The 9,902-nt window shown below is 58.1% G+C and overlaps 1 protein-coding gene across 1 annotated transcript; it reads left to right on the plus strand.

Moving 5' to 3' along the window:
- The first annotated feature begins 6 nt into the window (after nucleotides 1-6).
- Nucleotides 7-7,642, plus strand: ECE1 (endothelin converting enzyme 1). Its single transcript, XM_010722875.3, has 17 exons — nucleotides 7-113; nucleotides 1,053-1,188; nucleotides 1,856-2,068; nucleotides 2,880-3,004; nucleotides 3,110-3,325; nucleotides 3,552-3,743; nucleotides 4,241-4,383; nucleotides 4,457-4,571; nucleotides 4,789-4,899; nucleotides 5,056-5,154; nucleotides 5,238-5,315; nucleotides 5,663-5,766; nucleotides 6,007-6,117; nucleotides 6,245-6,312; nucleotides 6,391-6,581; nucleotides 6,666-6,761; nucleotides 6,991-7,642. Exons 1-17 carry the CDS (start codon nucleotides 27-29, stop codon nucleotides 7,165-7,167), a joined length of 2,262 nt encoding a protein of 753 aa, XP_010721177.1. The 5' UTR covers nucleotides 7-26; the 3' UTR covers nucleotides 7,168-7,642.
- The last annotated feature ends 2,260 nt before the right edge of the window (nucleotides 7,643-9,902 follow it).

Genomic DNA, 9,902 nt, shown 5'->3' on the forward strand with positions numbered 1-9,902 from the left:
AGCGCCGCGCTCCCACCGCCCCGCAGATGTCCACCTACAAGCGGGCCACGCTGGACGACGAAGACCCCCTGGACTCCATCAGCGAAGGCGATGGGTACCCCAACGGGTTCCAGGTAGGGGCCGCTTTTGGGGAAAAGGGGAAGATTGGGGTCCTGGCTGCGGGAGGCCGCGTTCCCCGGGCTGGGTGAGACCCCCCCTGCAGGACGAAGTCCGGTGCCGCCGCGCTGCGCTCTCCGCCCTTTGCTCCCGTCCCCGCTGGCACTAATGGGGCTGCGCCTCTGGGTTTGTGGGGCATCCATCCCGTGGGGCATCCATCCATCACGGGGTAACCATCCCTTGGGACATCCTCCGTCATGTGGGGTGTCCATCCCGTGGGACATCCATCTCATGGGGTCAGGTCCACCTCAGCCATTCCCGCAGCACCGCGGGCCCCTCCTGGCCCAGCAGAGTGGGCAATTACTGCGGGACAGAACTTTGTTCCCGCACAAAGGGGATTTTAGGCTAAATCCTCCCCGAGCCGCGGGAAAGCAGCTTAATGAGGGCAGTTAGCGGCAGGAAAAGGGCTCTCACAGGGAAAGGTTCAGGGTTGGAGCTGTGCTCCTGGCACAGCCCTTTCCACCTCTGCCCACAGCAGTGTTTCCCACCCCAAAAGTTTCAGTGCTTTTGTCCCCGTGATTCCCTACACCGCCACATCGACCGCGCTTCCTGGGGATGTTGTTGGGCACAACGGGAGGATCCCATTCCGGCACTCCCGTCTCCACCCTGCCCAGCGCCGGGACCACCGGGCTGGCGGTGGCCGTGGGGTGGCACGGGACGGCAGGTGATCCCATGGCTGTGGCCGCGCTCTCCCCGCTCCCTTTCCTGCCATTGTGCCGCCCTTCCTGGCGGCTTTCTGGAAGGCAGCTGCGGCTTTTCCCAGGCTGGAATGCGCCCACTCCCTGTCTGGGGGCCGCTCGGTGCTGCGGGGTTTGTTAAGGGGGAGGATGGCGGATGCACCCGTGGGGTTTTTCCCACGTGGTGCCGACGGGGAAACGGCGCTGCTTTTCCCACAGGTGAATTTCTCCAGGAGCAGCACGGGGTGCTGGGCCCAGCGCACACGCCCCGAGAAGCAGCTGGTGGCTGTGGTGGCCGTCCTGGCGGCCGTGCTGGGAGCGTGCCTGCTGGGGCTCATCCTGCAATACCGAGCCCGTGAGTCCTGTGCTGCAACTTGACCCCTTGGGAGGGGTGCTGGGGGGCAGAAGGGGAGTCCTGGGAGGCAAGATGGGGTGCTGGGGGGCAGGTTGGAGTGCTCGCTTTGGGGTGAGATTCCCGCGTACCAGGCAGGGAACTTGCAGCTCAATGGGACGCTCGGGCACAATAGGGGATGCTCATCTGCATCCTTTACTCCAGGGCAGGATTCTGTGATGTGACAGGATCTTTCACCCCAGAGAGTGATGGTGGAGCAGCAGATGGGATAATTGGGTACAAGATAAGGTGCTCAGGTCCAGCACCCCAGGGCGAGGTGCTTGGGCACTGGGCGGGGTGCTCACCTGCATCCCTAGCCCCAGGGTAGAATGTTTGGCTCTGGGAAGGATGCTTGGGCACACTTCTGGCTGCACCCCTTGCTCTGGAGTGGGACTGGGAGTAGGCAGGCTGCTTGGGTATGGGATGGTATGTTCTCTCTGTCCATCATCCGCGGTGGAATGGTCAGGTGCAGGATGGGGTTCTTGCCCACATGCCTTGCTACGGGGTGGGATGCTCGTGCATGGGGATGTCTGCCCACATTATGGATAGAATGGATAGAATGCTGGGTGAGCAGTGGGTGCCCTCTGGTGCAGCTGGGGGCTCCTTGTGCTGAGCTTGTGGTGCCCCCCAGGGCCGCCCGCTGTGTGTCTGTCGGAGGCCTGCATCTCCGTCACCAGCTCCATCCTCGGCTCCCTGGACCGCACGGTGAACCCCTGCGAGGACTTCTTCAGCTACGCCTGCGGGGGTTGGGTCAAAGCCAACCCCCTCCCTGACGGCCACTCACGCTGGGGCACCTTCAACAACCTCTGGGAGCACAACCAGGCCGTCATGAAGCACCTGCTGGGTGAGCGCGGGGCTCTCTTTGGCAGCTCTTTGCAGTGGGGCTGCTCCCAGTGGGGCTGTTCTGGGGACGGCCCCGCGCGCTGCCTCTGCATGCAAACACTGCAGCGCAGCGGCTTATCCAGGGGACGGTTTGTTCAAGCTCTGAGCAAACAAGTGCCCCTTATCAGCACTTTCCTCTGCGCCGGGCGCTGGGGTGGTTATCTGTGAGCAGAGCTGCCTTTTGGGGACAGCTCTGTCCCGGCTCTTCCTGCAGCAATCTGAAGGCAGTGGGCCCCTGGCCAGCAGCTGTGCTCGGCATTTCCTCGCATTCCTTGGAGCCAAGGGACCAGGCACAAAAACCCACACATCTGGGGAGCCAGAGGTGCAGGCTGTGTTGTGAGGAGAGGAAAAACCCCAAGGAAGCAGGGTTTTAGTGAAAGAAAATAAAAGATAGTTTTGAAGGCGGAGAAGAAAAATGGGTTTATTGTTCTTTCTTGTAGAAATAAATAATGCAGTCCGGGGAGCAAGCTGGGACTGCCAGCACAGGGGCAAGGGCAGCGCAGGGGGCTGGGATGCTGGGAACGGCGGAGTGCTGGAAAAACACTTGTTGTTTTTCTTCCTTTATCTCTCTCTTACAAAGAACTGGAGCTGCCGGAGAGGGGCAGGGGCAGGGCTGGGGCCGTGGGATGTCCCAGGGGCACACAGAGTGATCCGTAGTGTCCTTTTGGAGCCGTTGTCCAAACTGAGGCTGAGCATTTGGCAGAGGGTTAGGGGCTCTGCAGCCCCCCCCGATGCCACGTGCCCCCACAAGCCGCCCTGGGTGCATCCTGCAGAGAACACCACGGCCAACGTGTCGAGCGAGGCGGAGCGCAAGGCGCAGCGCTACTACCAGGCCTGCATGAATGAGAGCAAGATCGAGGAGCTGCGCGCCGCCCCGCTGATGGAGCTCATCACCAAGGTGCGTCCTTCCCTGCAGTGCGGGCACGAGGAGCTGCCCTGCCATCCGCCAGGTCCTGGTCACGCATCCCCACACTGCTGTGCCTGACTGAGTGTCTCTCCCCAGCTGGGAGGATGGAACATCACCGGGCCCTGGGCCGGGGGGGACAACTTCAATGTGACGCTGCGGGAGGTGACGGCGCATTACCGCATCTCACCCTTCTTCTCCGTCTACGTCAGCGCCGACTCCAAGAACTCCAACAGCAACGTCATCCAGGTGGACCAGTCGGGGCTGGGGCTGCCGTCACGGGACTACTACCTGAACAAGACAGAGAATGAGAAGGTCAGGGTGGTGGTGGGGTTGGAAGAATAGGAATGATTGGGAGAGTTAGGTTGGTTGGAAGGGTTGGGAGAATTGGGAGATCTGGAAGGGTTGCAAGGCCTGGAAAGGTTGGAAGGGCTGGAAGGGTTGGGAGAGTTGGGAGGATTGGAAGGACTGTAAGGGTTGGGAGGCTTGGGGTTGCTGGGTGCCCTGGCCACACTGAGCTTTGGATGACACTTTGTCACAGGTGCTCGCTGGGTACCTGAACTACATGGTGCAGCTGGGCATGTTTCTGGGCGGCACCGACGAAGAGTCAACACGGCAGCAAATGCAGCAGATCCTGGAGTTTGAGACAGCACTGGCCAACATCACCATCCCACAGGAGAAGCATCGGGATGAGGAGGTCATCTACCACAAGATGACTGCTGGAGAGCTGAAGGTAGGAGCATGGTGGGGCTGACGTGTCGCTGTGGCCCTGCCTGGAGCAGAGCTGGTGGAGGGGTGACGCAGCTCCTCCAGGGAAGGCCAACACCAGCCCAAACTGTTTGGAAAGTACTTGTGCAATAGCTTGGCCTGTTCTCCCACCTCAACTCACTCCTCCCAGACTCCAGAGTGCTGATGGGACTGGCAGCCATCCCACTGAGGCGCAAACGCCCTCCTGGCTGCACTGCCCTGCAGACGTCAGCCCGACCACCTCCCCTCGTCCCCAAAGGGCCATCATGTGCCTTCCCCCCACTCCGCTGTCAGCATTTTCACACCCGCCCGACTTTCTTTTCCTTTGTGGGAGGAAATTGTTTAGTTCCCTCCGACCTTCGGAGGATGCTGCTGCTATGGGAAATGGTTTCTTCAGAATCAGCCAAATCCATCAAACAGCTCGGGAAGAGGCTACCACTGCTGATAGCTCGTAAGTCCGTAGCAGCAACATGGCTTTTGCAGGATCTGGCACCAGCTGTGGACTGGATGCCCTTCCTCTCCACGGTCTTCTATCCTGTGGAACTCAATGAGTCAGAGCCCGTCGTGGTCTATGCCAAGGAGTACCTGGAGCAGGTCTCCGAACTCATCCTGGCCACAGATAAATGGTGAGAGCCCCCTGCCTGCATGGAGGGGTGCCTGGGGTACGTCCTGCTCCGCGCTCACTGCCTCTTGCCACAGCCTCCTCAATAACTACATGATCTGGAACCTGGTGCGTAAAACCAGCCCCTTCCTTGACCAGCGCTTCCAGGATGCTGAGGAGAAGTTCATGGAAGTGATGTATGGGACGAAGAAGGTGAGTCCTGATGCCTCCAAGAAATTGGACTCCTACAAAAGAGCTACGGCATTTTTTAGCAAAGTTCCCCTCTAATTGCATCCAAGCGCGGATATGGGGTGTGTTCTGGGGTCATAGCTCTGACAGCTGATGGGTGCAGAGCTGATGTCGTGGTGTGAAGGCTGGGGGGCTGCGGCCATGCTGTGCCTCCACTCATGGCTGCCTGTCGCCCTTGCAGACCTGCCTGCCGCGCTGGAAGTTCTGCATCAGCGACACAGACAACAACCTGGGCTTTGCCTTGGGTGCCATGTTTGTCAAGGCTACCTTCGCCGAGGACAGCAAGCAGGTGGTGCGTCCCACAGGCAGCGTGCGGCCCTGGTGCTGGGAAAGCTGGGTTATCCCAGCCTTTCTCCCCTCTGTGCAAAGGGTTCTGTGTCAGTCCTTGGACTTGTTCGAGTGGGAAGCCAGCTCTCCAGGCCAAAACGCGCTGCTTTCTTTTGTCTAGGCAGAGGAAATGATTGCAGAGATTAAAACAGCCTTCGAGGAAAGCTTGGAGACCCTGCAGTGGATGGACGAGGAGACGAGGAAGTCGGCCAAAGAGAAGGTGAGGCGCTGGTGGCAGCAGCGGGGCGGCCATCCTGTCCTCCCACCTTGGCACCAAAAGCACCTCCGTCCTTGTGACCTCAGGCGGATGCCATCTACAACATGATCGGCTACCCAAAGTTCATCCTGGACCCCAAGGAGCTGGACAAAGTCTTTAACGATGTGAGTTGCTCAGATAGATGATGTCCCCTGGGTCTCCCGTTCCAGGATGTGCAGGGTGTGCGTGCCCATGGCCAGGCCCCGGGGCAGCCTTAGCCACATCCCCTCGGAAGGGTCTCGCTGTGTCCTTGGACCTTCTTGGCTGGGGCTCTTGGGATCCCTGCCCAGACACTGAGGAGCTGGTTTCCGTAATGGTGATTCATGGCCCTCCTGGGGCTCTGCAGATGTTGGAGAGGAGGAGAAATGAGAGCAGCTGTAATTCAGCCAGTTCCGGAGGCTCAGATGTGACCATGCGGGGAGGAGTGGGGCTGGGCCTCACTGCATGCTGCTCACACCTTGCTCTTCTGCAGTACGATGCCGTGTCCGACCTTTACTTTGAGAACGTCATGCAGTTCTACAACTTCTCAGCCAGGGTCACGGCTGACCAGCTCCGGAAACCGCCAAACCGGGACCAGTAAGTCCTCTTCCCTGCTTGGTATGGTCATGCTCTGCTTCTCTGTTGTGGTCAGTGGGAGGATCACGGTATCTCCTTGCCCGCTGGAGCACTGGAATTTGGTTTTCCTGAAAATGCTCCTGCTGGCTGTGCTGGTTCTGGGAAATAAACACTGGGCTGACATCTCTGTGCTGTGATAAACGTGTGCAGCTGGAGCAAAGCACAGCAATGCTTTGTGCTGCCACATCCTTGTTCCTGCAGGTGGAGCATGACGCCTCCAACAGTCAATGCGTATTACTCTCCTACCAAGAATGAGATCGTCTTCCCTGCTGGTATCCTCCAGGCCCCTTTTTACACCCGCGCCTCTCCCAAGTGAGTTCCTGGGGAAAGCATGGGAGGGCAGCATTCCCAGATTTCCTCCATTGCCAAAAGTCGATGCTGAATTGCATGGCTGGGGGGCAATGGCTGCTTGCTAAATCTCCACGTTGCCATCCCGCAGGTCGCTGAACTTTGGTGGTATTGGTGTAGTGGTGGGCCACGAGCTGACACACGCCTTTGATGACCAAGGTATGGCCAGGGCTGAGTGGGCAGAATGCTGACAGGGCGGCCAGCGGAGTGACAAAGGACCCAATGCGTTTTTGGCAGGTCGGGAATATGACAAGGACGGCAACCTGCGTCCCTGGTGGAAGAACTCCTCAGTGGAGGCCTTCAAGCGGCAGACAGCATGCATGGTGGAGCAGTACAGCAACTACACCATCAATGGGGAGGCTGTCAATGGCAAGCACACCCTTGGGGAGAACATCGCTGATAATGGGGGGCTCAAGGCTGCCTACCGGGTAGGGCTGCGGGGCTGGGGCTGAGTGGCATGCTGCAGTTGGGTCTGTGCCTCCCCTGAGCCCATCACGCTCCTCAACCTCCAGGCGTATCAAAACTGGCTGAAAAAGAACGGGGAGGAGGAGACTCTCCCAACCCTTGGCCTCACCAACCACCAGCTCTTCTTCGTTGGCTTCGCTCAGGTAGGCAGTGAGAATGGATGCGCGGGTTTCTGAGGTTCCACCCATCCGTGGCTTTCCTTCCATCCATGGAAGCATGCGCCCACATGGTTTTGGAAGAGCATGACAGCAAAGCTGAGGTCTCCAGAGATGCCCCAGAGAAGGAGATCAGGGAGGTGCAAGTCAGGCTTGCCAAGAGTGGGGTCCTGCAGCTGTGGACATCAGCACTCGCTCCTCTTGCCCTTTCTCACAGGTGTGGTGCTCGGTTCGCACGCCGGAGAGCTCACACGAAGGGCTCATCACCGACCCGCACAGCCCCTCGCGCTTCCGCGTCATCGGCACCGTCTCCAACTCCTGGGAGTTTGCAGAGCATTTCAGCTGCCCCCTGGGCTCCCCCATGAACCCCCCCAAAAAGTGTGAGGTCTGGTGACAGGTGGGCGCCGGGACCCGGCTGCATCGTCCTGTGCCAGCGGCTGAATTTCCCCATCGCTTTGAGAGGCTCAGACCACTTAGCGCAGCGAGCTGCCCAGCTCTCACTGGAGCGGCATCCCCAGTATCACCTGAGGTCCGATGGATCCACTGTGAAAACTTCTCTTCCCCTTGCTCGTTTGTGAAATGACTTCGATGTGGGGAGGTTTCTGTCCCACGTGCCGGGGTGCTGCCCCGTATTTACACACGCAGCGCTAAGCCTGGCCCTAACAGGAGCCCAAACCCTGAGCACGGCACCGTCCTCCTCCGAGGCCATAAAGGGAACGCCGCGGTGCCGGCAGGTTGGGCTGTGTGTCTAAATACAGCCAGCACAACCTTCTCTCTCCAAAGATGCGCACACGAGGATGGTAAATATTTTAAGATATATTTCGGGGCAGGGGAGGGTGGAGGGGAAATATATATTTTTTTTTCATGCATTTTGGAATACACTGGAAAAGTTCAGGGAAAATACATTTTAAAGCCTTTTTTTTTTTTTTAAGTTCAAAGAATTAGTATATTTATATTTTTTTTATACTCAGTGCAGCTGTAAACACAGTGCCCTGTGGTGACAGTTCCCAGCTGGGGAATCCAGATGGGCTGCGGCCAGCTGGCCCCACAGCCTATGGATCTCCAGGAGGAACCGTCCTCGGAGGATGCGGATGGGGACAGTGGGGACAGGGCCCAGGGATGAGGTCGGTGGAGCCCTGTCAGAGGCTGGATCATAGGAGGGCTCTGTTGGGATTCTGCAGCTCCTGAGGTTAGCTTTAATTTCTGAGTGCAAAGGGAAAAGTTGATGTGCCAAAGATGTAAGCGAGGTGGGAGTGGTGGTGGTGAAGCTGCTGGGCACCGCTTCTGCCTGTCCCAGGTTCGCAGAGCGTCTGTCCCTGCAGGACAGGGAGCCCAGGAAGCAGCATGGCGAGAGCAGCCGCAGGGGCGGTCCTGCATCCCTCCCATCCCCGTAACAGGAGGTTGGTTGCAGCCTCCCGGCCTGGTATTGCTCCAGGCAAGTGCAGGCAGTCCTCGCTGCCATTTTGCTCGCTGCTGTGCCCCCGTGTTCAGGAGCTGTGAGCCCTGCACGGCCCCTGCTCCATCCCAGCATGGCTGGGGCCAGTGCAAAGCTGGCAGGATGGGTCTGGGGTCCTCCGGGGCTTTTTAATACTCTTCTTTGCAGTTTAGAAAAGAAACCACTGACAGAAGCTCAGGTGCCACATGTTTTCTTGCAGCACCTCTAGATAGAAAGCAAAGATGTAGAGGGATTTTTAATATTTATATGTAAAAGGGACATGGGGGGAATTTTTTTTTTGTATCTATTTTTTCACCCTACATGAAGCTTATTGTAACTGAAATAAATACTTTTTACTGGGTCTGCAGGTGCTCATGACTTTTATATTTATTTATTTTTTACTTTCTGGTAGCAGGGAGCATCTTGCACCCCACCTGCGTTTTTCTCCCCATCCTTTCTGTTTTTCCTGTGTTCCCCCTCCTGTGCTGGACAGGAACGTAAGGGCAGAGCACGCTGTTGGCTCACAGGCCCTCCTTGTTTTCCTGCAGAGCTGGAGACCAGCTGAGCTCTGCTGGAAATGGTGGCACAAACCCGCAGAGGGCGGTGGAGCCGAGGCAATGCCGTGTGCTGCGCCCAGCAGGATGGAGCAGAAACGCTTTGGGCCTGGATGCGGCTCCAGCTGCTGCCTGCTTGAAATATGGCAAAACGCAGCAAGTGCACAGTACCTCTGCACTTATCCAGAGTGAGCTTTGCTCGGCACACAGCCTGCTTGTGTCTGCTGTCCTGGTTTGCATGGAGTGGACAGCCCAGCACAAGAGGGGTTTGGAGGACGAGCAGCAGCTTGCACAGGGCTCCCCAGCCTGCTGTTTGCCCACCTTGGGGCTGGCACGGCCCTGGGGTGACTCAGCTGCTCGCGTGCTGTTGCCTGCCGTGGGCCTGCCTGATCCTGGGTGGTAAAACCTGGTTGTTTTGCATCAGCTGTGCCCTGCGGGGCAGAGCCCAGGCAGGAAAGGAACTGGTGTAGGGCATGGCAGGAAAACAGCCCTTTTCCACTAATACTCCAATTTCCACTGGTTCCCCAAGCCACTAAGCCTTTTGAATCATAGAATGGCCTGGGTTGAAAAGGACCACGGTGTTCATCTGGTTCCAACCCCCTGCTGTGTGCAGGTCACCAACCAGCAGCCCAGGCTGCCCAGAGCCACATCCAGCCTGGCCTTGAATGCCTGCACAGATGAGGCATCCACAGCCTCCTTGGGCAACCTGTTCCTTTTCCTAAACCCATCAGCAGCTCTGGCACTCTTTGTTGTGAGCACCTCTGGCTCGTTGATGTTGGTAAAGAAGCATGAAAGTGCCAGTGGGGCTGAAAAACCGTTGCCGATGGCCAGGTGCTCATCCAGCAGCAGAACAGATGGGAGGAAAAGTTCAACGGAGGCAGAGGAAGGGCACGGATCCAGCCGGCACTCGTTCAGGCTCGCCAAACCTGCGGGTTTCTTTGGCCAAATCATCCCGTGTAGGGTCGTGTGGGAGAGACACGGGTTGTCTGCTTTGTCCTGGGAGGAGAAAAAGCAGTGAAGTGGTGAAGCGAGGTGCCTGGGAGGCACCAGCTGTGTGGAGCTCCAAAGCAGAGCCAGAGGCTTTAGGACACAACGTGGTGAAAACGCTCCTGCTGTTTTTTTGTGTGTGTGTTTCCCCCC

This window comes from Meleagris gallopavo, chromosome 23, assembly GCF_000146605.3.
Source record: "Meleagris gallopavo isolate NT-WF06-2002-E0010 breed Aviagen turkey brand Nicholas breeding stock chromosome 23, Turkey_5.1, whole genome shotgun sequence".
Taxonomy (NCBI): Eukaryota; Metazoa; Chordata; class Aves; order Galliformes; family Phasianidae; genus Meleagris; species Meleagris gallopavo.

Excerpts from the sequence above, each read along its gene's own strand:
- ECE1 (XM_010722875.3), top strand. The coding sequence starts at position 27 with ATGTCCACCTACAAGCGGGCCACGCTGGACGACGAAGACCCCCTGGAC. Across the intron at positions 114-1,052 it reads GGTACCCCAACGGGTTCCAG|GTGAATTTCTCCAGGAGCAG; the intron begins GTAGGGGCCGCT and ends CTTTTCCCACAG. Across the intron at positions 4,572-4,788 it reads TGATGTATGGGACGAAGAAG|ACCTGCCTGCCGCGCTGGAA; the intron begins GTGAGTCCTGAT and ends TCGCCCTTGCAG.